Here is a 27706-nt window from a genome sequence, read left to right on the forward strand (position 1 = left end):
CAAATTGACATGAAAAATACTGGAAAAAAATATCCCCCACTTTATAACCCTGGTTGTCTCTTACTTCTTTTCTTTTATTAATCCAATGTCAGTACTACCTAGCAAAATGTAGTAACATGTCATTTACTCCTTAAATGATGTATTTGGTTTACTTAGACATTTCTGTAACATGTGTACCTGGGGGGAGGAGAATGCTGACTTCCCAAAATGATAATTTCTGGGTGATTAATGACCTCTTAATTTTAGTGTCAAGTTCTCTCAAGTATGTCTGAATCACCAAAACTCAGAACTTGAGGATTGTCTTGCAATTTACCGTTCTTTTTTGGTTTTAAGTGAACAAAACTTCTGGATAACATCTATTAGTATGCTCTTATTCTCTGACCTAGTGAGCATGAATTGAAGCATTTTGCTTATCAGATGCTGGAGGTTTTGCAACTTTTACCTTAACCCTTGTGTTCCTCTGTGGAGCTTAATTGTCACAAGCTATCCCAGGTCCCTTGATTTCTGATTCTCTTTGACCTTAACAATGAGGGAATTTGTCATATATTACCTTGCACTTACCAAGAAATATTATAGATTCTTGATTGTCGGATGTTTGTAGGTGTAATGCAAGTGAGAAGAAGGTGGTGGTCCCGTGGAAAAAGGTGCAGAACTTGCTCTTGGGAGGGTGGGACAGAGAGTTGGCACAGAAGAGAATACTGAAACAATTTTGGAATAATGAGGCAGATCCTTTGCAGCTGTGATGACATAATGACTCAGTAAGGTCAAAAAATGTGCTAGTGTTTACATATTACCTTTTGTGTGAGTTGGATCTATAACATTAAAGTGAGGATAAAAGGTTGTAATAGAGATAGAGAAGTGAAAAGGTCAGGCACCAGTTTATCAAAGTAATACTGTCAACAGGCAGCCCAAAATACAGGCTTGTCCTTTAGTCCACAGGTGTTTTTTGAGCAGACACTCTTTTTTATTCTAGATTTGCACAGCAGCTAGGACAGCTTTGTTGAGGGCTCTTGCCTTATTCGGGACAAACTAAATTTGCTAGCTGAATTTAACAATAAAAATCTGTTTCTCTGCCGACTCATGCAGCAAGCACAGTTAGAATAAAATGAGGAACTCTTTGATGTAGCAGTGTGTCTACAATGTAAATGTCTTAAGGCTGTGGAAAGGGAAAACAATCTAAGGGCTTTGCTGACCAAATGTATGAGGAAAAGCCCCCTGGTACAGTTCTGCTTGTCCTTCAGAAGGCTTCTCCTGGTCTCTACCCCAAAGCTTTTGGGAAACAAAGCAAACCTGGCAGAAGACAGTAAACCTTGCATGGTTATATAATTTGCCCCAATAAGAACAGTGAGGTGGGAAATGTTCTACTGTGAAGGTGAGGCCATGCCATCTTGGGGTTCCATAGGGATTTGTGCTGGAGCTCCTAGTTCAGTATGTTAATAATCTAGGAAAGCAGCTGAATAGTAAGGTGACGCTTTGATGACAGTAAAAAGTTACTAATCATTGTAATAAGAGGAGCTATGACTGAAGACTTGCAGAAAAGTTTTTCAAAACTAAATGGATAATAAAATGAGATTAAATTCACTTTATACAGACTTACTACAAATCAGTTTGCCATGCAAATTAGCAAAGAAACAGAGAACAAAAGGGAAACCAGGATTTGGCCAGTGTATAAATCTCTAATGACAATACAGTGCATGGTTCTGGTCTCTGCCATATCCACAGGGATGAAGGAAACAGAAGGTTCAGAGACAATCAATAGAGATGGTCAAAGGTCAGATATGACTTAAGGGACATGAGAGCTGAGATCATGTCATTGTGTTCTTACATTTACCTTTTGTCCAGGTGCCAATTTGTGATGTTCTGACTGTTCCAAGTAAATGAAAGGAGAACGTGCAGCAGAATTGTCTAATGATGATGCATGAAATCCTTAAACCAAATGTTAACTAATGGTAAAATAATTAAGTCTCCCTTATTGTTGAATGATGATACAATCTAAAATTAACTTTCCTCACTGATGTATGACTTGCATAAGAAAAAGAAGTTCTTGGTCTGTTTCCAAGCCATTTGGAAGCCTCTTGTCTATGCTCTCTTTTCCAATTCTTTTTGATTTAACAAAACTATTTGCCTTTCCCTGGAGACTTGACTGTGTTGGTCCATCACAGATGAGATGTCAGCTCAGTAGGTACAAAGCAACTGAAGAAACAGAGTATTTAATAAAGCAAGAGTTTAATCTGGAACAATGCCATTCTTACCCTGGTAGTCTGTGCTTCCTGCTATTCTTGCTGCTTTCAGACTTCAGTTTCTCATGGATATTATTTTAAAAAAATAATCATTACTATTTCAGGGTTAGATGAAATATCAGATAGTTTTAAAAGCAGTCTTCTGTTTATAGCAATAGAGACAATAGGTTCAAAAAGTTCCCAGCTTCAGAGATACATCCCTATTGGGGATTTTTAAAACCAGATAATTCTGGGAAGCTTTTGCATACACACATTATTGATACACATGCATTGAGTTCTAACAGTGCATTGGGCTTCTGGAGTTGTGGTTTGGGTTTTTTTTTTTTGTCCCTATTGCAAAGGTTCTAAATGCTCTGGGTAATCACAGACAGATGAATCTGGAAGTATTAAAGATATAAGAATGAATAGTGGGAAAGTTTTGGTTTCTTTTCCTCACTAGTACATACAAGTCTAAACTTTTTGGTCGTGGAAACAATTCTATGAATTAAAAAGCATGAAAGATCTGTACAGGCCACTCAAATGTGGCCTGTACAGGGACCTCTTTGAGAAGAGTTTTGTATTTAGCCCTATACTGTCATTCTATTTAGCAAAATAAAATGACAGATTCTATATAGAATAGAATCTGTCATACATAGATTCTTCTGCTTCTTTTAAATATACACATGAGAAATAAAATAAATTGCAGTTTATGGTGCATTCACATAATTGCCTTTCATTGTTGATAGTATTCAGTTGATGTTTCTTTAGGAATTGTTTTTACACAGCAATGCCAGGATTTGTAATTTAAGTAAATGTTTTATGAAAACAATGAGAAGCACTTTAAAATTCTAAACCAAATTCTAACAAAACTTTTAAATTCCCTTCCTTTATATGGTAGTTTTCTTCTTTTTCCTAATACATAATACTCTCCTCCTTCTTCATCTTTTAATATTCTTGCAATTTTACCTTCCACAAGTATTCTGGGAACGTAAAAGACAAAAACAAAACCCCAAAAAGGAAGGAATCTATGCTGAGTGATACTGGGGAAAATGTAAAAGTAACCTCTGTCAGATGAAGGGAAAATGGCCAGGTACATACTTGTAGAAATGGGAAACCTTTCTGTTTCCCATTATCAGGTTATCTGAGATGTTGTGCACTTGCTTGTGGTCAGTAATATTAAATTCTGTTGGTCACTCCCTGAATGAGAGCCCTATGATTTTTCAGCAGTGATAAATTTACTGCTTAATCTACGAAAGCCATAAGAAGCATATTGCTAACTAGATAAACTACATGTAAAATAACCACAAGATAACAGCAGGACTAAAAAAAATCAGGGGATTTATTACTGTGAGTATTGATTGTATATTTCTAGCTGTAGCCCTTAGACCCAGGTAATAATTAAAGCTTCCAAGTGAGTGTCTCAAATACTGTGTCCTGTGTGGGACATAGCAGCCACAGGCAATATGTTGGTGTTTTAGCCCACACTGATACCCTGTGTGCACCAAAGCTTTCCTGCAAGCCTGGCTGCGTCTGCATTATTGCCCTCTCCACTTATCAATCAAGTCAAAGGATTTTTAATTTGTTATTGTTAACTACTGAAGTTTGGTTGCAGAGTGCATTTGACTTGGAGCACAACTGATTAATTGTTTCCTTCAGCCTAACCCACGTTTAGGCAGAGCTGACTTACATTTCTGTTTTGTCTGGCATTAATGTGGGATGGATGCTGGTGATAGGACTTCTCAGGTAGGAAAGGTCAGGTAAGGAACTGTCAGTAATGTTGTTTACTCAGCACACAGGCACTCACACAGATGTTTTCCTCTCACTGAAGCACTACTCAAGCTAGTTTGAAATACACTGTGGCCTGATACAGATCTGGAAGCAACATTTACCAATGATAGAAACCTGCAGGATGTTGCCAGTGATGACAGCACTTGCCCTAAGAGTTTGTTGACTGCATTCCTTTCCAGTCCCTGGGCAGACTCAGCTGCAAGCAGCCCTCCCATGGCTGAGTGCATTAGGGCTGACTTTGGGAAGAGGTAACTGAATCAAGAATTGCTTTTAAGCTGCTTTTAAGCAGCTTCTGGTTTTAATTGACAATGAGGTCAAGCTTCTGTAAATTATCCTACTTTAAACACTTCTGAGTTGTTTTTGGTTTTGTGATAGCATAAATATTGTACTTGGCTTGTGAAATTGATTTATGAAAATCTTAAATTTCAGTAATTTTGTAGGTAATACTGATGATGAAATTACGTGGATGTAAATGGGTATTTGTTGTCTAAGTATTCCATTAATCCCTAGAATATGCTTACCTGAGGTGTTTAGTTGGATATCTCACAGGCAGAGAAATGGGGAAGGCTGAAAAGCATGGATGGAAGGACTAGTCCTAATTCTAAAAATTCCCACTAAACTTATTTTGTGCAAATAAAAGGGGTGCGGAAAACAGGATCGGATTCTTTTTATGGTCTAAAGCCACAGAAGACATAACAAAGCTACTTAATACTCTCTTTTGAATTGGCTGAAGTAGATATGTTGGGATTACAGGCTGTACAAATCTCTAGATGTACTCTGCAGGCTGTTTGGTCAGGTGGTGGGATTATAAATAGGTAGGCTTACTGATGTCAGCAGCAGCCACAGGAAGGGAGCCACAGTGAGCTTGCCATGCACACACACACTCACACACCCTCCCTTCTACCTCCACATGCTATTGAGGGAAACTCACCTGATATTAATGGGGAAGAACCACCTGTGCTATCTTGGAGGTAAGCAGAAAAGTAGTGTAATCAATTTTAGCTATTATATTTCCTTCTCCTTGTTCAGAGGCTGAGCAGAATGGCCTCAAAGTAATATTTGTGTTGTGTTGTCCTAATACCTGCTGTGAGGAAAAAATATTTACCAATAGTTATATATCTTCAGTACACAGAATTCAGGTGTAGGGCAGTACATAAATTGCCAGAACTTAAATATAGGCCTGTACGAAGGAAGGAGAATTAATGTCTGTTGTAATTTTTCAGACAAAGTACCTAATAATTATACAGAAAGTTTTTAAAATCCCGTCTCTGGCTAAGAGATGAGGGTGTGTACAGATGTTTTTATCCATGTGGGCAGACTGCTGAAATTTTAGTGGTAAATTTCTGGGTATATAAGCTGTTGTTTATTTTATTTTAAAATGATATTTGGTGCTTAGAAACTCAAATGAGGTTTTTGAAATTATTTTAAGTGAGAAATGCTGTTATTTCATGCAGGCTGTAAGGCTTTTCTGATTTCTTTGATTTGCATCAGATTTTGAGATTTTGATCTAAAAGTTAGTTGCTTGTAATACCTTGTAAAAGTTGATTTTTTTAGTGTTTATTATGGTAGAGTCCTTGCTGTGTATTCTGTGTGTTCCTTGTATGTTGTAAAATGATTTTATTTGTCATGGAAAGCATTAAAATATTTTGTAGTACCTAAATAGACTAAATTCCTAAATAACTGCACAATGCCAAGATGGACTTTGCTTACAGCAACAAAGAAAGCATTTAAGAAGCAGTGCTCAGTTGAGCTTCTTGTAGGAGTCAGTATGCTGCTGGCACTGTGTCATCTGTTAGCATGTTAAAAACTCAGCAGTGAAGTATATTGGCTGTAAACTGGCTGTGGTAGAGAAAGTTGGAAAGGATGCAGGGGTGAATACAGAAGTGAATTATAGTAGTTAGAGCAAAGCATTCATTAGGAAAATTTCTTAACATTCCCCAGAGCACACTGATGATGATTATAATCATTATTATATAAATAAGATTTTTTTCCTCCTATATATTTAATGCTGAAAGCCTGTACATTTTTACAGAGAGTGCAGAGGCTTTCTAATGAAGTGGTTATGCAAAATAGCTTTGGTGTTACCATCATGCAGGGAGCCAGGTTTCTTCAAAGAAATATCTTCTTTCTTCAAAGAAATACCTTCTCTCTCCCTTGCCTCTTGCCTGTTGCAAGAGTCCAGTGAGGAGTGGATGCAGAGGATTTTGGGTGTGCAGATATAAGCAGAGAAAGGGGATGACGACAGCTCTTGTGTGTAGATGGGGATGAGTTTGGAGACAAAATAGGAGAATTCATTTGGGGCCCTGAGCTGCCAACCAATGAGGGAGGTAAAGTTAAAGTAGGACAAAGGGGGGGAGGGAGCTTCTGCTGCCAGTGGCTGCAGAGGTGGCTGTGAAAACTGCTGGTGGGGTTTATGCTGTGCAGGGAGCTGGGATGGGACTTGTGGCTCTGCTTTGTACCACCCATTGCCCCTCACAGAGTGCCTGAGATGAGGCTGCGGCTCCAGCAGCAGCACTGGGATTTGGGGAAGTAGTAAATGTGACCCTGTTCCTGGAGTTAAAGGGTTTTTCCACTTTGCTTTCTGAGGAAGATGCAGGCAGGAGAGTGAATGTTGAGGAGGCAGCTGTAAAGGATGAGCAGGAAAATCTGGTGGCAGGTGGGTGCTCAAAGCATTTCTTAGTTTTGCAGGCGATGTTGGCCCAAGAGGCTCAGTGTTTCTGTTTGGGGAACTGTAGCTATAGTCTTCATGTATTGGGAGAAACTTCTTCATTACATCAAATTTTTCTGGATACTAATGACAAGGTGGTTCTCTTGAAATCTAGTGAAGAAAATGCTTGGTTTTGTACAATTTCTCAGCTTAAACTGAACTCTTTTTTTCTCTTTCTTTCCTGTAATGAGCAAGGGTGCTTTATTTGCAGACAGACCTGGTTGTCAGTGTAGGAACTCTCTATACATTCACCATGTGTCTCATAGCATCTGTGTATAAGTGCATACACACAGAGATATTTCTATTTAATCTTGCTCAGGATAGGAAACTTTTCCTGTGTCCCATTCCCTTCCAATACTTCACATCATCTCTGTTCTTCAGTTTAATAAATTCTCCTAATTTTGGGTTACGTGAATGTACAAAAGATTTTAAGTGTTACCAAACTCCAGGTGGATAAAGGATATAAATGCTAAGAGAAAGTTTTTGGTGAATAAAGAACCTTCTAAAAGGGAGAAAGCTTGTTCTATTCAAAGCATTTGCAGGAAAAATGAAAATAAATTGCAGTGCTTTCTAAAGTTGCCTTGCTATGCTTTCTCAATTATTCTTCCTGTATCTGAGTTTTCAGCTGGGAAGTGCTACTGTTGTAGTTGAACCCAGCCTTCTACAGCAGGTAAAAGGAGAGGGGTTGGATTTTGTCTTCCCTGTTAGTGTACAGCTTCTTAGCTTCTGTCCTGCAGCACTTCATCTGTTACCCACCCACATCTACACCCACATATCTGTATTTGAGGCATGTATGTCTGTGTGTGAAAAAGGAAGGGTCTGTATTAGCCTCTTTCCTGGCTGCTGTGAAACTGAGTAGCTCTGCTTTTCTCTCCCTTACCTTTCCCAGCCTCTAAATCTATCCAGTCCCTGCCTCCAGTGTTACTTCAAAAACATTATTTTCAACAGGAGAAAAAAGCAACAGCAGCAAAGCTCAGATAATTGACAACTCTTGCTTCTACTGATGTTCAGAATAGTAGCTGGAAAAGCCCCAAGCAGAGCTAGGTGCTTCATCTGCAGGCTTTGAAAAGACAGTGGCATTTTACCTGCTTTCATGACTGGGGGTAATGACCAGAAGAACAGATTCAGGTTTTGTTTCATTTGAAAGCCCTTAATTGAACTTTCTTACTAGTCATGGAAGAAAAGCAGCTGTTTGAGCAACCTTTTTAGCAGTTCTTGATAAAGATTTGAGGGTTTATTTTTAGTGGAGGTAGCATACGTTTTCTTGAGTTTTAAGTATTTGTCAGATTTATTAGTGTATCAAAGGTTAAGCTCCCCCTTTCACATCAAGCTGCTCTTTGTTTTCTTTTCCTGTTTATTCAGCCAGTTATATATTACTCAATTATTGTTACAGATTTACTGCTTTCTCTTCCCTGCTCTCCTTTTCTGTCAGGCTGTTTTCATAACTGTAAATATAATAAAGGATAACTGAGCCATACAAAGTTTTAATGGTTTTGAATGCCATTCAGATTTTTTGTTCTTTCTTTTGGCAGCAAATCTCTAGGTTACTTTTTTGCATTTTTTACTATGAGAAAAGGTTGCAAAAATAGATATAAGTATGTGCCTTCTGTAGAGCTGTGTAACACATGCACATGCCAGGTTTGTACTTGTATTTTGTGTTGCCCTATTTACTTCAGGAGTCTAAGTTCTCAACCTCTTAAAAGTAATGTCATTGGAACTAATTTTCCACGTCATTTTATTTGTTAGTTTTGGCTTGGTTTTTTTTTTCCCCCGGGAATAAAAGAAGTACTTCTTTTGGCACAACAGAATGTGTTGTAACAAAACTATTGTATCAGAACACATTTCTATAATCCCTCAATAATAATAATAATAATAATAATAATAATAATAATAATCTTTGTACTAATTTAGAGGAGGAGGTTTTTTTTTGGTTTTTTTTTTGTTTTTTTTTTTTTTTTTTCTTTTTTTTCTTTTATCCTCTCTTGCCTGCTAGGATTCTGAGCTTTTGGCTCTCTTCCTAAGAGCAAAGTGATTCTTATGCCTAGAGGGGAGCTAACTGTGTTTTGTTGGATGGTACAGACCGCACTGTCAGCAGCTTTCTGTTCTCAGGAGTTGAGTCTTTCATATGTTTTAAGTGAGCTTGAATAGATCATTGTAATATTAGTTGTGATTCAGCTTTGAAGGGCAATGAGTTAATATTTTTTTCTAGAAAAGTTTTAAATTTGTTGTTTAATTAGTTAAATTATATATTTATACCAGAGTTAGTGACCCTTTAATGCTAAGAGGGGCACAATTAACAATATGCCCATAATACAATTTGTGTTTATGTTGTCTCAGAATTGCCTCTTTTTCCTTGTAATGATAGAAAACATTTAATGAATTATGGCTCAAATACAGTTGCTTCTGTTTTCAAGACTGTCACTGCCATGGGGACAGATAATCAGAGGGGACAAGTGTCTGTTCCAAATGGTCTGGAGGGAACTGAAGGATTCATTTGCTGCTTTCTTGCTTTTAGTGTGAACCAGACATTCAGAGATTCTATTAAGCTTTCACCTTACTGTCATGGTTACCATCCCAGTCCTGTGATTTATTTCTCTCTAGGATAAGACTGAAAAAAAAAGATCTTCAGAGCAATGAGGCTAGCTAGGGGGTAAATCCACACATCCCTTTGACTAGGGAAACTTTTTCTTTCACAACATCTTTGAAAACAGATCCTGATTCCAGGGATGCCTCTTTTTCTCAGTCCACTTTATTTATTGAAAGAGACTGAAAATGCACTTCACTTTTTTTTGCTTTCTTTATATCAGAATAAAGGTATGAGTAAGAGAACATCTGCAGAGGTTTTGTTAGATGTTTGCTAGAGCCTCACTGAGTAAACCTGTAGAGGTAATCTTCAAAGATCACTTAATTAGTAATATTAGTATTATCATTACCCATAGCATTACTACTGCCATGTCAGTTGCACTATGAATTATTGTGCTGGCAGAGCTATATACCCAGTGCCTTATTTTATGCCGTATTATTTTTCTCTATTATTTTAAAAATACCAGTATTATTTACAATATTTGTATCCTTTCAATCTTGGGAATTAGTATAGAGATATGCCCTGTAAAATAACCTGTTACCACAAAAGATTTGCAAACTGTTAATGTTTGTTCTGCTGCTTGGAAATTGAAATTAAAGTTTGTTTCTGAACTTGGGGGTTTTTTTTGGTACCTATTGAGCCACCTGCTAGACTCAATATTTGTACAATATGACCTCATGTTCTTCCAGAAATAACTAAATGGATGAGTTGAGAATCTGAAAGATCATATTTCTCTCTGGAGCAGATACAGCAAATATTTTTCCTTTATATCATCCTACATGTATCATAAGCCTGGCTTGAAGGAATGACCTAAGAATGGACATTGTTTGACTCTCATTGATCCATACTTTGATCTTAACATCTAACTGGTGCTTTTGTAGTAGAAATAAAGGGAGAGATTGTATCTCAAACAGTGATATTGATGTTGAGATGAAAGCCCAGTATCAAGGCTGGTAGTCATGTTATATAGATGCTCTGGGGCTGGCACAGCAAATATTTGGGCTGCTGAATGTTAAGGGAAAATATCAGAGTACTACCATACGTCTAACTTAAAATAACCTTTTTGAAGCACTTAGTGGCACCCCAAATTTTGTATAGAAATGTGTGTGTGGTAATAATTTAGTGAAGATGACTATAATTTATTTTTGAATATTTTTCATCTATACTTATGCCTGAAATATATAGGAGTGACTTGCCTTGACAGCTTCAGTCGTGTGCTGGACTACGAGGAGCAGATCAGATAGTAATGCTGCAGTTGTCTCTAAACTTTTCCTAGCAGGTAGTGTTTGATCTTGAAGACTTGCAGTGGTCAAGTATTTGAATTGGTGGTATAGACTTGGAGTTGGTTTTGGTGTTGGGATAAAATGATGTGTGGAAGATGCCTTGGTGAGAAGATCACTTTCATTGGCTTCTTGAATTGCAGAGTAGGGAGAGGAGGGTTTGTCTGTAAAACCTACCTCTACAAGTGTATTTCCACCATCACCTGCTTATTTAGTCACGATCACCTGAATTGTTCTTGCTGTCCAGCACCAGTTCTGGGGCTGGGAGTGCAGCCCAGCCTGACTGGCAGGTAGCTGCTCCCCTGATAAGGTAGAAAAACAAGCTGAAATAATGAAAAAGCAATGAGACCACTTGCAAATGCTGAGAAGGAGAGATGAGAGAAATAGTGAGAGCTGAAGAATCAAAAACATGGTGTCTGGGAACAGAAAAGGAAAGCATTGGGATCCTGTTGTTTAATAAGAGGTTGCCAAAAACTTGGCCTGACTTCTGAGAAAGTACACTTGGGATTTTTCTTCCTTTGTGTGGGGTGGGAGAGGTAAGCATAAGTAACCATAAAGCACATTCAGGTTTCCTAGAAATGGGTGGGGTACATGGCTCTGCAGTGCGGCACGCAAGGCTTCAGTGGTGTTGTTAGACTGCCCGTGTGTGTGTGTGTGTTCTTTATAAATATATGGAACTTCAACTGTTGCACACATGTTTTGAGAAGAGTATTTGGTCAGTTTTAGTTGGACACTGTATGAATAAACCACACTTATTGCTATGTGTCATTAAGTACTCTGGTGATAAGAGAGTTCCAGTGATAAAATTGTGTTTGTCTGCTTAATAGAAAATAGAGTCCCCTAGCATTTGAAAAGAAAACTTTCTGCGATACCTCTTCAAAGAGATAAATAGCTTTTAACAGTCATTTGAAGTTAAAGATGTAAGAAAGAGTAAAGAAGGGAGGACAAGCAGTACTAGATCACGTTGGGCTTTTTGGTATTAATGTAATGGGGTAAGTTTTTATGTTTGTGGGATTTTATTTATTTCTAATAGTTGTATTGATGCTCTGCACTTGCTAATAATTTATATTTGGCAGTTACGTGAAAGCAAAAACTCTTGCAAAAAAAACCCCAAAGAAACTAGAGAGGAATGCAAAGGAGTTTGCCTTATACATTTTGCAATGTTTGTGTAATCATGAAACAACCCAGACAAGCTGCTGTAGAGACCAAAGTCAAATTTTCAGCTCATGTTGTACATCATGAATTGCATAGAGAGCACACCAAACTAATTTAAGTCATTGTGAGAGGAGGTTTACATTTTGAATGTGGATCCCCATTCAGTGGTTTTGGAGGCTGTGAGTTCTCCAGATTAGCTCTGAGGGGCTGTGAATAGTTAATTATTCAGCACAGAGTTCTGAAGTTCAAAACTCTAAGCGCTTTCAGCAACAGATCAGTCATGTGAAGCCTTGTTACAGTTGTTTTTTTGCAATGCTGCTCTGGACCTTGTTTGCTCGTCATTGTGAGTGACTTTAAACTTTGTTTTCTCAAGAAAGGCGTGTGTTTCTAGTTGTATGCTAGGTTCTTTTTGTTTTAATTCTGTAGGACAATTGTAGGGGTTAATTTCTTTCCTTAGGTTCAAAGTAAACAAACTTTGGTACAGCTCCATATAAATGATAAGCATATTTTTTGAGCTTTTGTGTATTATGTTGAAATGTATTAAAACTTACTGGCAATGTGGCTCCATTCAAGAATGTTTACAAGAAATTAAAAATCTGTTATGAGGTAATGTGTCTTGACTATGTCTTGGTCTTGTTTCTAATGGTAAAATTCTTAATTAATAGTATCTTTTCCTTCTGAATATATTGGTTAATTGTGGAGAGTTACTTAAAAAAAGGGAGATATTGGACTAGATGTTTTAGGACATGAGAGTTCTGCATTCAGAATTGGCTGTAACATACATATGTTAAGAGATATAGAGAATTTTATGCTGTTTTAGAACTTTTTTTAGTGAAATAAGTGCAGCTTATTTAGTGATCAGTCCTTGTATTCAAATGTAAACTGTCTGGTTATTGACATGGAAAAGGGTATAAAGAAAACTAAAATAGATCACCATAGGTGAGGGGATTATGTGAAAGCATATTGTGAGTGAAATGTCAGGAAATACTAAAACAGAGTAGAATTAGTTATACTGTTATTTTATTACTGTATAGAAGTTAAATACTGTAGAACTGGTAGGATTTCTTTGAATAATTTTAATAACCAAAATAAACATTTGGGGAGGAAAAGTGTCACTATTTGCTCCAGTATCTATCCTGTATTAAGCACACTGGTAGTACAATTGGCTTCATACTGCATAGTGCAATATTTCTGTTTATACTAATCCAGTAAATCTCTTTGGAGAATGTACAAATAGGGTCTTTGCATAACCCAAGGGAGGAAAAACCAGCCAAATAATTTATTCTTTCATGGTACATTAAAGAATTCTTTTTGGCTTGATGTTTATTGGGTGCTTTTTTTTTTGGTGAGGGATACCTTAGCCTGTTTTGTCTTCTGTCACTGCTGATAGTATATTTAAGGTATCTTATCCCTTCATTGCATATATTACTTTAGAAAATAATGAAGTGTTGTTTGTTACTGTTTTGAGACCTGTTAGTTTGTCAGTTTGAAATCATATGTATAAATGCATACTTGATTTTTAACTTTTATCTGTTTTTCAGAAGAAAATCTAAGGCACCACCTCCTCCATCTGAAACAAAATCCATTCCTGTTTCTCCATTTGATAACACAGAGCCAACCAACCTCATCATGGAACAGAAAGAGAATGTAATTGATAAAGATATTGAATTATCAGTGGTCCTGCCAGGAGATGTGATCAAGTACACTACAGTGAATGGGAGGTTTGTTACACAGAATGATATTTTTGTTTAATATTATTTTTTGCTCAAGTTTACTCCAACCTTCATCCAGGTTATAACCATTTGGTAAAATGCATGATTGTTCATCCTATTTGGGTACAAAGTTTTGTGTTCAGCACTTGCTCTGCTACCTGTAGACTACTAGCAGTTATCAAAAAACATGTAATCACTCCAGACAAAATCTGTAATGCTTCAAAAAGAATTTATAGCTACAGCTTTGGATTTCTTTTTACAATTATGTTTTCCTTAAGCTGGTTTTCGTTTAAAATGCATATTTCAGACTGGTAATTGGTAGGATAAATTGTGCATGTAGCTCTTAAGTCACCTTCTGTTCAGAAAGACCTGCACCTTTACTGGTGAGCTGAAATCATAAATCCTGGGGCCTGTAATGTTGCTCTACTAAGAAGAGTCCTGTGCAAGGCTGTGTATGGATCACAGCAATTTAGATGCCAGTCTGTTGCTATCCTAAGCTGAAATAGGACAACCTATTTGTATATTGTCCTTGTGTTAGTGTATAGCCCATGTGTCTCCTACAGAAACCAAGCAGGCTGGCTTATTTATTCATTCAAACCAGGTACTGTAAATCTGTGCTTATACCTACTTCCTAATGAGGGATGAAATCTTCCTCGAGTCTCTTTGCACACTATCATTTGCTGGAGTTCATAAGGTTGTTGCTTAGACATCAAATATCAGCTTGTTCACCAGACTTGCAGTGGGTCTTTTTACACCTCCCCCTGACTCTGTGATTTTCAGGATAACTTAAATGTGAGACTTTATTTCTCAGAAGAAATTTTCTGAAATAATGGTGCTTTATACTGGTTTTGTCAGCACATTTATAGCAAGGAATATTGCAGTCTGTAAATTTGATGCCTTCCTCTGTTTTTAAACCTTCTTAGACACGAGGCTCCATGTGTGCACTGTCGGGAGCTTGTTCTTTTTGCTGCTTTTGTCCAGGGATGAGTGATGTGTACCGTGGGCCCTCTCTCATGCTTTGCTCAGAACAAAGTGCTAGAAAGGAATGCTGTTGCGTCTATTTTCACCTGGTCAGATTACATTGTGTATAATTACTCAGTATTCAAGACAGGCCTTACAGGCTTATCAGGAATTGCACTCATTTCCCAATCAGTTTTATTATTCCATAGTTACAGGATTTTTCAATCAAGATACTGTATGTGATTGATTTCATAAGTGACTATCTTGCCAGTATTAGCACTGCTGGGCTCATCTCAGAATGAGGGAGATGTGCACTACCTGCAGTCCACCGTGAAGCATAATTCAAACTATCTCTTGTTCTAGCTTTGCTCTGGCTTTGGAGTTATTTATCATGATCAAATAGGCATAACCCCTCTAGGAATGACATAAACAGAAAAATTGTTACTTTGCTTCTTTTGTCATTCATAATTGGAGGTGAGCAGCTCTGAAGGTCTTGAGGAGAGAACGCCTTTTAAATCTCATAGTAGAAAAAGCAAAATGGTGAGATTTAACAGCTGTGTGCTCAAATTCCATAGTCCACCAGAAGAAACTTTTCTTTATCAGATTAGGTGGGGTTGGTTTGCTCCCTGCTTTGGCATAGTGGGTAGCAAGCGCTATGTAGCACAAAGGAGGGGTTAGTGAAATAAAAATCCTGATTATGTAGAAGTTGGAATACGTAAACACATTTATGCTCTGAGATTTCCAGAAAACCTTGAGTAATTTGATGAATTTAAGTTGCAAATAAATATTTTACTGAGTTAGATAAAGGAGGACAAGCAGACTGTGTACTCTGAGGTAGATGATGGCCTCTTCTTGGTGCTTTGCTAAACATTAATTATGGAAGCTGTTAAATGTACTGTGATATATGTATTCTTCCACCTTTAATCTTTGAAGGCTTTAGGGAAAAAGAGTTTTATAAGTTTTGGAGGACATGGTGACAAGAAAACCTTGTTGGTGTTTTTTTTTTTTTTTTATTGCTGAAGGAATATCTTTCTAAAGCTGCTGGTGAAGATATCTTGCCTCCAGTGGAGTGGAGGGGACTTAGAAATCCATCATCCTCCAGTCAAGCAGGTTGTTTCTGGAAGTACCTTTGGAGAGCAAATTTGCACTGAATCACTCTTCTCCTGTACTAAACTGCCTGTATCTGTTGTTTGTTATCAACTGATTCTCACTTATCATTCTCACTGACCAGTCACTCACTGTGACTGGTTAACTTGAGAGTGTGCCCCTGTCACTGTGGTGCATTCCTGTAGAATGGCTTTCTGGGGTCCTTGCTTGTCAGTTCTTGCTCTGGTCATCTTTGATATTCTTACTCCTCTCCAATAACTGAAGTGCAGCTTTTAATGCCAGTCAGTGTATAAAAATTCACCAGAAAAAAGGTAACAGGTAACTTATTGGATGCACTGGCAAGCAAAAAGGTCACTGCAGAAGCAGCGTCTGCATCCTCCTCTGGCTCCCTCCTCCCTGGCCCTGCCCTGCTCTGCCCCCAGCAAGATGGGGGAATGACGAGATTTGCATTTGCAGCCCTTTTCTTCTTACTGTGAGATGCATGTACTTGTTTTATTAGGGATTAGAACTACAAGAAATAAAGTATTCCCTCCTTCTGTCAATAACTGAGGCAGGTTGTGCTACATACAGAGATGCATTGAAATAAACTTTCTGGTTTAGCAATGTGAAAAGGGAGGAGCAGTTACTATTCTTCATTTTGCATGGTATTTCTCAGGCTGTTGTATATCATCTAGAGGAAAGGATGGGAGTATATTGCTTTCTCCTATACCGCTTTAGACCATCTCATAACTGCTTTTTCACACATTGGAGTATGGGCTTTTTATTTTATTGTTCCTCCTGCCTTTGTCTCCTGAGGCAAGTGCTCTCCTGCCACTTAAGCAGGCAGAAGTTTTCCTCTAGAAAGGAAATATCTGTCAGCTTTCAAACAGTTATCTTCTGGAAGTGCAACAAATGCACCAGAGAGTCCAACCCTGCTGCTAGAAATTAGAAGACAGTTTGCTTATGGGACATTTGTCCTCTAAGATGAAGGGAAGTGGGAATGATATTCTAGGGTAAATCAAAGGGGAAAAATTCAGTGTTCACAATAACTTCTAAGACTGAGTCATTCTTAATTATTTTTACAGAACTGTATCATATGAAAAGTCTCCTTTAACTTACTGCTTAATAAATATATTCATGATCTTTGTTATCTAGAATTCTGCTTCATCTGATGGTTCTTTGTAGAAGCTATTTCCACATTTGGCTGGGCTACCAGAATACTTGCCTCAATTATGAGATTAAATCTAGAATTTAAGATTTCTGATAAAGCCATACCAGCCTAACCCTGTATTAATTTTCTCAGAGACATTCAGCATTTTTTCAACATACCATTTGATTGCTTCAGACTTTTATTTTCATAATATCCTTGTGAGACAGAGCAGGTGATGGATTTCCTTGTTCATAGTTGTAACTGAAAGATGCAGAGGGTGTCGCAATGAAATTGTCTTTACCCAACTCAAAAAAATTATTGAGGAATGATATGATAGTGCTATAGCCTAATTCAGTTCCATAACATGCAAAGTTAGTACATTCTCCTTACTTTTGGTCTATTTAAACATCTATAACATTTCTGTTTATAGTACAACTTTATTAAATGTATTTTAGTAGCAGCTGGAAATACTCAGCCCATCTTAATACCCTATTCAGCATGTTCTTCATTAAGCACTGAGGGAACAAGGACACACAGGTACTGACTACATGTGACAAATTCTGGTGGCCATTCTTCATTGTGGGAAGGACATTTTACATCACACCAAGCTTCTCAAGAAATGGCATTTGCCTAATATATTGTCATTTGGCTTATTTCTCACTGTTGGTATTAAGCACCTAGATAGTTCTAGAATCCCTAATGCACAACCTGCTTAAAATGTGACTTTCTCAAACTTAATTTCTCCTGCATCTTCCAAGTGGCTAATGCACAGAGTTTCTGAAAATAAAGTCCCTTGTAACTCAAAATGAATATAAAAATGCCAAGCTTTGCAAAAGAACTGTTCTTAATGAATAACAAACTATTTATCACCACTGTTAGAAGTTCCCACTAAATGTCAAATGAGGTAAGTAATCCACATGTTCCAGTTGACCTCAGGAGAAGCTTCACACAACAAGACGCTCCCACTCTGTTCAAGTACTTGGCATGCTTTTGTGCAAACTGGTTTTCATTTTTTTTTTTTTTAGTGGCTTTTCTGGGGGTTGGTTTTTTTTTTAAATTGTGTTTTTTAAAGCTTGAAGATATTTAAAGTTGGTGTCTAGCAGTAATTACTTCGTCTTGGAAGGGAAAGGACGACTTGAATTAAATGTTTGTTTAAGCAGCACATCTTGTTATAGCCTGCTTAATTGTCATCTGTTGTGACAGTTCCATTTGTCTTTTACAGGAAGCCCATGATGGACTTGCTGATCTTTCTCTGTGCACAGTATCATTTAAATCCATCAAGTTATACCATAGAGTTGGTATCAGCAGAAAACACCCAGATTAAATTCAAGCCCAACACACCAGTGGGAATGCTTGAAGTAGAAAAAGTGATTGTAAAGGCAAAACAAATGGATAAGAAGAAACCTGCTCCAGTTATACCAGAAGTGAGAACTAAAATTAAGCATATTGAGAAATTAGAATTACAGCTGTATTCAACAAATTGAGCTGGTAGCTCGTGCTCTTGTTTCAGTGTTTCCTGTTTTCTTTCATCCTCTCACCTTGAAGCTCTGTGAAATGCTTTAGTCTGTTTTTGATAAGCTTCTCTTAGGTAAAATACATCTCAATTTGTTGTAGCAAATATCTTTGCTGCTGAAAGAAGGAAATCATGCAATATTATTTGAAATCCCATGCTTCATTGGCCTTTTGAAAAATTCTGCAGATGAAGTGTGGCTGAGGACAGCCTTGAACAAACTGATAATCAACATCTTGTACCATCTGTCATGCTGTGATATATGTACCCTTCTGATTGTATGTTCATTTCCTTCAATACGTATTATTCCCTCTTGGGTTTTTTTTATATACCCTGAAGAGGGCAGGAGCTTTAAGGAGTACTAAACTAATTTCTAGGTGTTGCCTTAAATCTTTTCCTTCCACCTTTATTGTTGTGCTGTGTAGAAGAATACTGACTTTTAATTTATCTAAAGCACTTGCAGAGGGCCAGGAGGGCTCTTCTGCTGCCCTTCTGCTTTCCTCGTTCACCCGTGTTCACGGGCACTCGCTTGTGGGGCATCACCTGATTCTGCAGCTGCCCAGCGTAACCCTCCAGGCACCTACCCTGCTGCTAAGGGAGAAAGCTGTCTGCTAAATGTGTCCTATTCTTGCATGGAAGGGAGTAGAAAAATAGTTCTTAGTTTCTTATGTAATGTTTCTGAACCCGCAGCACTGGTCAGGTTGGCCGTACGTGGAAGTCTGGTGATTATTGTGAGGCTGTTGTAAAAATGCCATTTCTTTCAGAATTTGTGGTGGTATTTATTGGATTTTTCTTCTCTTTAGCAAACAGTAAGGGTAGTGATAAACTACAAGAAGACACAGAAAACAGTAGTAAGAGTTAGTCCACATTCACCACTTCAAGAACTCATATCAATTATCTGCAGCAAATGTGAGTTTGATCCTTCACATACTCTGCTACTGAGGAGTTACCAGTCTCAAGAACCCCTTGATATGACAAAATCTCTTAATGACCTTGGACTAAGAGAACTGTATGCCATGGATGTCAGTCAAGGTAAGATAACTTTTGTAAATTGCTGTTATAGAAAAGATAATTACTTAATAATTGTATACATGTTGTTGGGTTTCTTATTTATGAAAATATTTTCGAGAAATGTAGTGTATATTTCAGTGGTTTTCCACTAAATTGAAGCTGACTCATGTATACCTGGACTTTTGTTTTCAGAAGTTCTGTATAAAAGTTTTATTTTCTAACCAAGTGTTCACTACCAGCAGAGTTAGCTGAGCACAAATCCTCACTTAAATGTAAAGTCTTCTTTTCCTTTCCTCACACCTTCCCCAAAAACTCCAACAACACCCTACTTCCCTTAGCTCCTACATGACATCATGATGGCCTGAAAAGAACAAATGTTAGAGAAAATTAGTTTTCTTTTAAATAATTAAAAATCTTGAAAGCATTAGAGTATTCAGATGGTCTTTATGTCTATTTCTAAGTGCTGCTTGCTAATTTTATAGATTGTGAAGGAATAATAATTGTCTTTTCAATTCTGGTCCAGCAGGGACACAATGTACTAACTTTCCCATATTTTGTACAGATATTCCTAGGCCAGAATTGAACTTTATCTGAACAGGTGACAGATTTACTATACTGTAATTAAAAATTTTGTACTGTGTGGTTTGTTCCATTTCAGACGTTTCTCACAGGAAATTTTACCTCAATGTGGAAAGCAATAATATTGATTGACTCACTCCTGGTATTGACCACTGTTTTATTTGCTTGATTTTATTTCTGCTTAAAACTTGTGGGGCTTGTTGGGGTTTTGTTTGTCTTTGCCCCTCTTTCTACCTAAATATGGTAACCTTACTGTTTGGTGGTTACAGTTCCAGGAGTTTTCTCAGTTTACTTGCTAAAGTTCAGAATGACAAATTTGGACAGTATTTCATTGTTCCATAGAGAAAACAAAAATTAAACATCTTTCTCTTCCACACTGGAAACCAACATATTTTTATTTGCCAAAATGTGTTACTTTGATTGTGTGTGCTCCCAAATGCATGATTTGTTTTTTGTCTGGTTATTTACTGCTTTCATCTACAGACTGGAAAAGCTGCTTTTTGCATGATATGATGTGTGTTTTACTTGAAGCAGGAGCCAAAAATCCTTAGGTGGGCATACCAGGGCAGATATGCTTTCCACACAGAAATTTAGATGTTCTTCAGTTCTCTTAATATGAAGTAGTTCAGCATTTCAATTTTGCAGGCAGGTTCAAACTCTGAATTTTCCATTATCTTTATGAAAGTAAACGGTGAGGTGTATCTTAAATTCTATTAAGTAAAAGTTCAAATTTTATTAATATTATATTTTAATTTTGCATTCCTCTTTGTTTTCCAAGTTTGGACTGCCTAACCATCCAAATCAGAGCAAACTATTCTACATACTGATTTTTCTCTTTGCTTCAGAAATAAAAGTGTAGCCTCCCTGCTTATGTACACAGTTGCAGTCTGTGTTACATGTCTTCAGGCTCAAGTTCTAGAATGATTTAAGTATTAGGCAGTAAAGATGAACATCCTTTTGCTTCTGCAAAGTACCCAGTTAATTTTTCACCAGTGTTGAAGATCCAGCTTGGCTTTCTGTGTTTGTATCTTTTTACTACAGCCTTGATTCAGATTCACATTTTCTGTCTTTCTTTTTGTCTTTCTGTAGCCACATCACCAGTTGATTTAAATTTACCATCTTTTCAAGGTATGGTTTATTGAAATAGGCAGTGAAACTTAGCACTTATGGGACATTAGCACCTGCTCCTACTGCATCTGCTTAACTGTGACATGAGTAATATCTCTGTCCTATCTTAAATGCATATTGCAAATGATAGTGCAGAATTGGATATACACAGCTATATAGAAAGTACTTTTGTATAGTTTTTACCCTAGATCAATTTGTTCAATTTAGGGTCATGTTTATGTTGATACTTTTACCACACTTGCAGATTTCTGTTGCTCATTACATGTGCATTCAATGAGATTTCTTTCAGAAAGTTCATTCTAGTAAAATTAAAAAAAAGTCATTAATGAGATTTACAAATCCTTTGTATGAATAAATCAATTTAAGGAGGATAAATTTTGCAAGATAATGGGAATTGATTTGACTGTTGTTACTATAACTGCCACGCAATTATAGTAACTGCAACTCAAACACTGATTGAGTGTTTGGGGGATCTTTCTCCACAGTTACACCATGTGCAGGCTGGGGCCTGGCTTTTCCCACATGACATTTTGCCACTTTGCCATAAATTTAAGCCATAAATTTTAGGAATGGAGAGCTGAAAAGTCTGATGCTCTTTTCCCCTTTTACTACCTTTGTGATATGAACCATAGCATATGACAAGTGGGGTGGGCTGGATTATGCACTGGTATTAAGAGCAGCTGAAACTCATCTGCCCTGGGTTCTGAGAAGGAGAAGAAGAACATGGATGCTAGGCAAACTGTTCATTTTGCCACATCTAGAAAAAATATTAATATAGATGATTTATGATGTGTTTGGTGTATCATTGCAGGAGGTTTGTCACATGGTGAAATAGTAAGAATGTAGGAAAAATAATCTCTGCATGAAGTAATGTCTAGTACTATTGTTTTCTATTCTAGGGTCCTACCAATCTGAAAACATAGATGTTCTGAAAGAGAAAGAGAACAAAGGATTTTTCAGCTTTTTCCAACGAAACAAGAAGAAAAGAGAACAAGTAAGGTGTAACTTTACATAAGGAAAACTTCTAGAAGCGTATTCAGACTGAGCAATCAATACTGTTGATTATTTTCCAGAAAATATCTGCAACTTGGGTTTCTTTTTGTTTCCCACACCTCAAGGCTGCCAGTGCCCCAGCAACTCCACTGATGAGCAAGCCCAGGCCAGCGTTCCTCACGAGGTCCAGCACTGTCAGCAGGCAGTACGACTCCAGCACGCTGCCGGCCGAGATGCCCAAGAAGCGCCGAGCGCCGCTGCCCCCCCTGCCCAGCTCCCAGAGCGCCCCCCAGGAGCTCGCCCGAGCCCAGGGCACAGCTGCGCCCGAAATGGTGAAATCCAACAGCTTTGGCAGGAGTGAGCAGGTCAGTCACGTCTGCTTCACTTCTCTTTAAAATACAGACATAGCAACCCCGATAACCCTGTTGTTAGTATATGATGAGGCTTGAAATAAATGGAAAATAAAAATGAAGTAATTGCTTTAAAAAATTTTAGCTAGAAAATAATTGTAGAAATTGAACGATGCACTCCTTTTAAATTTTATAATCAAAAGTAGCTGCCGTATTTTGAAGAGGTAGCACCAACTTCTTCTATTAATTGGTCTTGTAAGCACCTTTTTGTTCTTTTACATGAATACTTTCTATATTTAAATATGAGAAGGTGGTCTCACTTTATTATAACTAGTAATTTGGGTTAATTATTCCTGTTAATTTTTAATATTTTAGTTACATGAGATAATGAATAGTCTTTCATGAATACTGTTCTTTACACTATATTGTTGAAAAAAGTGGAAATGGGGAGCAGTCTAAATATTGTTCCCAGCAAGTTAAAGTAAGATTTTTATTTTAAAAGTTGGGCAGTATTTTGTTTAAGCAACGAGACCTGGGCTACATATTTGAGTAACATATATAGATATACCATGACATGCAGAAATTGTGCCTATAGAATTTGTGAGAATTGATGCATTAACTGCTATCCTGGTATTGCACATATTGTCAGTTGTGAATTCCAATAAAAGAGAAAGGTTAACATTTTTGTTATCTATATTTTTAAATTTAATTTCTTGCTTTGCTTTGAATACAGTATCTAAAGGTGGTCTTTGGATGTGAGGTTATTAACATGCTAGAAAAACTAAATGCAGAACTAAATGAAATCCAAGTCTGAGGGATTAATTTTGGGTTAGACTTGGCAACAAGAAATTTCAGACTCTGACTACCTTTATACAATGATTTAGTCTTTCACTGATGCACAGAACCACAAGAGAGCACTGTTTAACAGAAGTTCTGCTTTTGTGTATTGTGTCCTGCTGAAAAGCTTTATCATTTGAAGAAGATAAAGGTTTCTTTCTGAATTTTAGTAAAAGGAATCTTTGGGGAGAGTAAGAAAATAATGATTTTTTTTTTTTTTTTTACTCCACCATGTTTCTCTTTTAATTGAGTTCAATTTGTTAAAAAATAGCTTGTGAATGTTAACATGCTTTAAATGATTAATATCCTATTATGTCTAAAAGTAATGTATGACTGCTTGGCTGTCACTCAGTTGCTTAGATTTATTATTTTGTACTGACATTTCTTAGTGATCTGACTGATGTTGAATAGCTTACAAAGAGAGGACATCCAGATCAAGTTACATTTTTGTGCATATTTTCTATTCTGTACTACTTTGTGCAACTCACTTGAAACTTCGAGGCCTTTGACATGCTTTTTTTAAGGTGATTTCTCCCTCATTTGGATTTAATTGCACAGTGATTTATCAGAAAATATAGTGCTTGGGACTTAAATGTGGACAAATATTTGCTCCTTCCTTTGAATTTTATTAAGTCAAGTAAAATATTTTGTGTTTTGGTATCTACCTCCCTATCATCTAATGAATGAATTTGGCTTATTGCTGAGCTTGATCAGGGAAGTCCTGATAAGGATCCCATTGTAGACTTCCTTGGAGAATAAACTTGCTGCTTGGAAGAGTACTAAAACATTTTCAGAGACAGCCTTCCTGCAGTACAAGAGTAGTCCATTCTCCTAAGTGGGAATGGGAGTAGACATAAAAACAAACACTTATGTGTTTTTACAGTCTTATTTAAATTTGCTACTGAAAGAACTCAAGTTCAAAAATAAAAGGGGGCAGAACAATTCCCAGAAAGAAATACATAGATACTTCTATGTAGACATGAGTAGGTTCTCTTTGGAATGCAAAAGCAAGCCTGGTGCTAGAGTGGCAGAAGATGTCATGAGCAAGAAATTTCTAAGTTAGTGGCAAGCAGAAATCCGAGGATAAAGGATGGCGTCATCTACCTTTTATTTTAGCAAGGTGTTCATCACAGTCTACCTCAAATTTTTTTCTTGAAAAAGTGAGATACAAACCAGACAGATGAAACACAAGATAGGACAAAAAGTGGCTGCAGTTCAAACGGTGGTGGTATTGGCTCCAAGTCAGACTGGTTGTAATGTGGAGTTCCCAAGAAGTTGGTAGTATAGCCAATAGTGTTAAATGTCTTTATAAACAATCTACATCATGGAACTGAATCCACCTTCAACAAACTTGAAGTTGGCACCAAAATGGGCCGAGAGGCAGGTACTCCAGCCCCCAGACAGGGAGGCAGTGGCAGGATGAACTGCCTGCCTAGGTTTGAGAGAAATGTTCAAAGTAGTAACACCAGACAACAGTGAAATGAGCCAACTTTAAGGGAACAGAGTTCTCACTGTTGTCTTTCTTCAAATTCTCAACATATTGTAGTCCAGTTTCTCACAGTATGAAAAAGGGTTTTAATGTTTACCTCCTACAGCTTCCCCAGTAATTTTCCATTAAAGAAACTGCTTTCTCTTTGTGTGAGCAGTTAATATTCTGATATGAGGTTCTGCCTCCATTTCAAGGTGACTAGAATTAGTTTTTAGGGACATGGTACTATTTTTAGGGGAGAAAATAGTACAGTGGATGACAGGGTACCTTTTAGAAGTTATTACATAGCATGATTTTCCTATTTTTCCTGCGTGAGATTTGGAAGATGCCTAGTAAGCTTAAATGGTTAACATTTGTCCAGCAAATTTCTATTTCAATCAAGTGGGAAATGAGCATGTTAGTCTCTAATATTGAAATCTCTCACTTATTTGTCAGTTCTAGTTCTGGGCAAGATGATTTTTGTCAGAAGTGTGTTTAGAACTAGCAAGTTTAAATACACTTGCAAGTAAAGAGGACTCTCAAGGGTTTTTGCAAAAAAGTGTTGTATAATTTAGTGTGTGTATCTTCACAGTTTTCATTATAGCGGTTGCAATTTTCTAGTAATAACACTTCTTTAAAAGAAAAGTATTTGCTTATGCCCAAAATGCCACAGCTGATTTTCTTCCTACTGCTTTATTTATAAAAGCTAGACTGATACATCTGCATTTTATCCCATTAATGTTTCTCTCCTTACCCTGTTTACACTTGTTAGCAGCATGTGTAAACTATGCTTGGATAGGAACAAGTGAAAAATTTTAGTCAAAACTTCTACAGTTTAAAATAATGGATAGAACTTCTCGACTCTAGAAATACAAATTGCTGTTACTTACACAACCCTAGCTCCTGAAGAAATCTAAATCTCCAGGCTACCTCTTAAAAAAGAAAAGGAAAAAGATGAAAGAATGGGTGAAGGGTGGGAAGCAACTGAACCTTAAAGTACTTCTGAAAAGATTTTTTTAGCCATTGTCACAGGACAGCTTAGTTAGGATTTCTGTGAGGGTTGAGTTCCATGCTGAAGAAATTACACCAGAAGCTTGCCTGCACTTTATGGTCAGGTCTTTAAAGGAGAAGTTGGACAATGATACATTGAGCACATGGACAGCAGGGAAGTTTTGGGTAGAGCCAGGGTGAAGAGTGCTCAGGACTATCTGAAGTTTGCATGAAGATAATCCGATATTATTCTGAAATGTTTCAGAATTGGTGATGAATGTTGAATGCATCTACTTTTCAGTATATCAGATGCACAACAAAGGAGTAAACTTTACTCCTTTATTGTATTTGTCTCTTTTCCAGGAAGATAAATCTTAGTAAAAAATAGTCATATTGGTTGTTTGGACAGAATATCACCAGCTGAGTTTTTTCAAATATATTCTGTATGTCTTTTCTTTCCAATGGATCAGAGGTATATTACTTCCTTTGTAGTATTTAGGATAAGTTTAAGTGTTTTGGGGAGCTTAAGCCATGTAATAGAAATTGAGTGCATGAGTTATTGTAGGAGCAAATACATATTTTGCTGTTACTCCTTGGACATATGCCTGCATATACAAAGGGAAGAAAGAAGTATTGGAAATATGAGTAGCAATGTACTTTGCTATCCCTATATGATACACTCACCTATATTTCTCTGTTAAACATAGATGTGTATGGAGCAAAAGAGGTGGGATGTGGTGATATGAAAATTTCTCTCTAGTGATCCTTGGTACGGGGTAGGCTTTCCAGCACACTGGAATGCCCCACTACCACTGTATTCATTCCCAAATGCTTTTTGGTTTTTTTCTTCCATTGCAGCTTCAAAATTACTGTGCCTTGATTACCTTGATTTGCTTTTTTTTGAAATGAAAAGAAGGGCAAGGCACTATGTCTGCCACTGCTTACAGAGGCTGGAACTTGGGAAGCACTGGGATCCACTAGTGTTTGCTTGAGGTGGATTTGGTGTCAAATTTGAGATTAAAAAGTTTTCATATCCACCCTTGCTTGTTGCAGGATGAAGAGGGTGCATGGTGTTAAAAGTAGAACTCCTGCATGTGTTATAGAAGTTACAACAGAGGTCACTGGTGTTTCTGCATAAACACAGTTAATTACTTTAGTGATCCTAACAAGAATTTTAGTTTAAATGTAACTGATAAAGCGCTGGTTATCAGAGGCAGTTGGTATGACACATGAACACCCAGATGTATATTCCAAAGCTTTGTCAGATATGTCTTAATAGCATAATTTTAATTTTTTCCATCTGTTTAAAGTACTATTTTCACATTACAGCCTTTGTTGGGATTTGAAAGCTCTTAATATTCATATGTTGAATAATTCCTGAGAAAATCTGTTGAACACTTGAACCTTAACTGGAACATTTAGTACTTACTTGAAATCTCTCTTTGCAAATTGTTTGTTTCTTTTGGATGCAAAGGGCAGTAAAAGGCTTATAAAAATCTCCTAGTAGCATTTGTGCTCTTGTGCTGAGAACATTTCCCCTCCCCACACGCACACACACGCACTTGTGGTGTGCAGAGGGGACTCTGGTGACATCTGCGCAGTGAGTGAGCGCACGCGGAGCTCGGAGCCGCTGAGGGCGCCGCGCGCAGCACAGAGGGGCAGACCTCGGAACAGGGAAATGTGCCTTTGTGCAGAGCACAGGGGCTGCAGCCTCAGCACAGCTGCCAGAGAGCAGACACACACAACTGCCCAGCTCTGAGGAGAAAATGCTTCAGCAAGGAAAAAAAAAAACTCATTTGGGGAAATAATGTTGTATTTGATATCCCCTCCTGGATAAATTCAAAGGCTGAATACTATTATTTTTGCTTTTTAAGAGTTATTATGGAACTGTGAATAAGGAATTATAAACGTGTAAAATGTTTTTTGTTGTGTGACATTTTAATCTAGAAATTGACTTGTTTAAAAACTACTCAAGCATGCAAGTATTTTTAATTAGGATTGCTGTGTTCCTATCATCTGGTGTTCTTAAAAAAACATTTCACCTCGTGCTTTGTGTTTTCTCCCTTAAACCCTGACTCTTGCTTTGCTGTAAAAGGTTTGAGTGCTTTCTTTGGCGTTAGAGTGGTGGGTAGAATTGTGTGTACATTTTTGGGCAGTGGTGCTCCTTATAGTGCAGTATCTGTGGCCCTGTTGTACCTG

The 27706-nt window shown here is 37.3% G+C and overlaps 1 protein-coding gene across 1 annotated transcript in view; it reads left to right on the forward strand.

The window, feature by feature from the left end:
- The window catches only part of COBLL1 (cordon-bleu WH2 repeat protein like 1), a 67604-nt gene that overhangs the window by 21147 nt on the left and 18751 nt on the right, over positions 1-27706 (forward strand). The window contains exons 2-7 of the mRNA XM_054277793.1: positions 13275-13454; positions 17864-18065; positions 18955-19183; positions 20831-20869; positions 21769-21863; positions 21988-22227. Coding sequence (XP_054133768.1) covers positions 13275-13454; positions 17864-18065; positions 18955-19183; positions 20831-20869; positions 21769-21863; positions 21988-22227 — 985 coding nt within the window. The remainder of the gene's footprint in view (positions 1-13274; positions 13455-17863; positions 18066-18954; positions 19184-20830; positions 20870-21768; positions 21864-21987; positions 22228-27706) is intronic.

The sequence above is a fragment of the Melozone crissalis genome, unplaced genomic scaffold (genome assembly GCF_028551555.1).
Source record: "Melozone crissalis strain CALT ecotype California unplaced genomic scaffold, PUWL_Pcris_2 ptg000023l_1, whole genome shotgun sequence".
NCBI classification, from domain to species: Eukaryota; Metazoa; Chordata; class Aves; order Passeriformes; family Passerellidae; genus Melozone; species Melozone crissalis.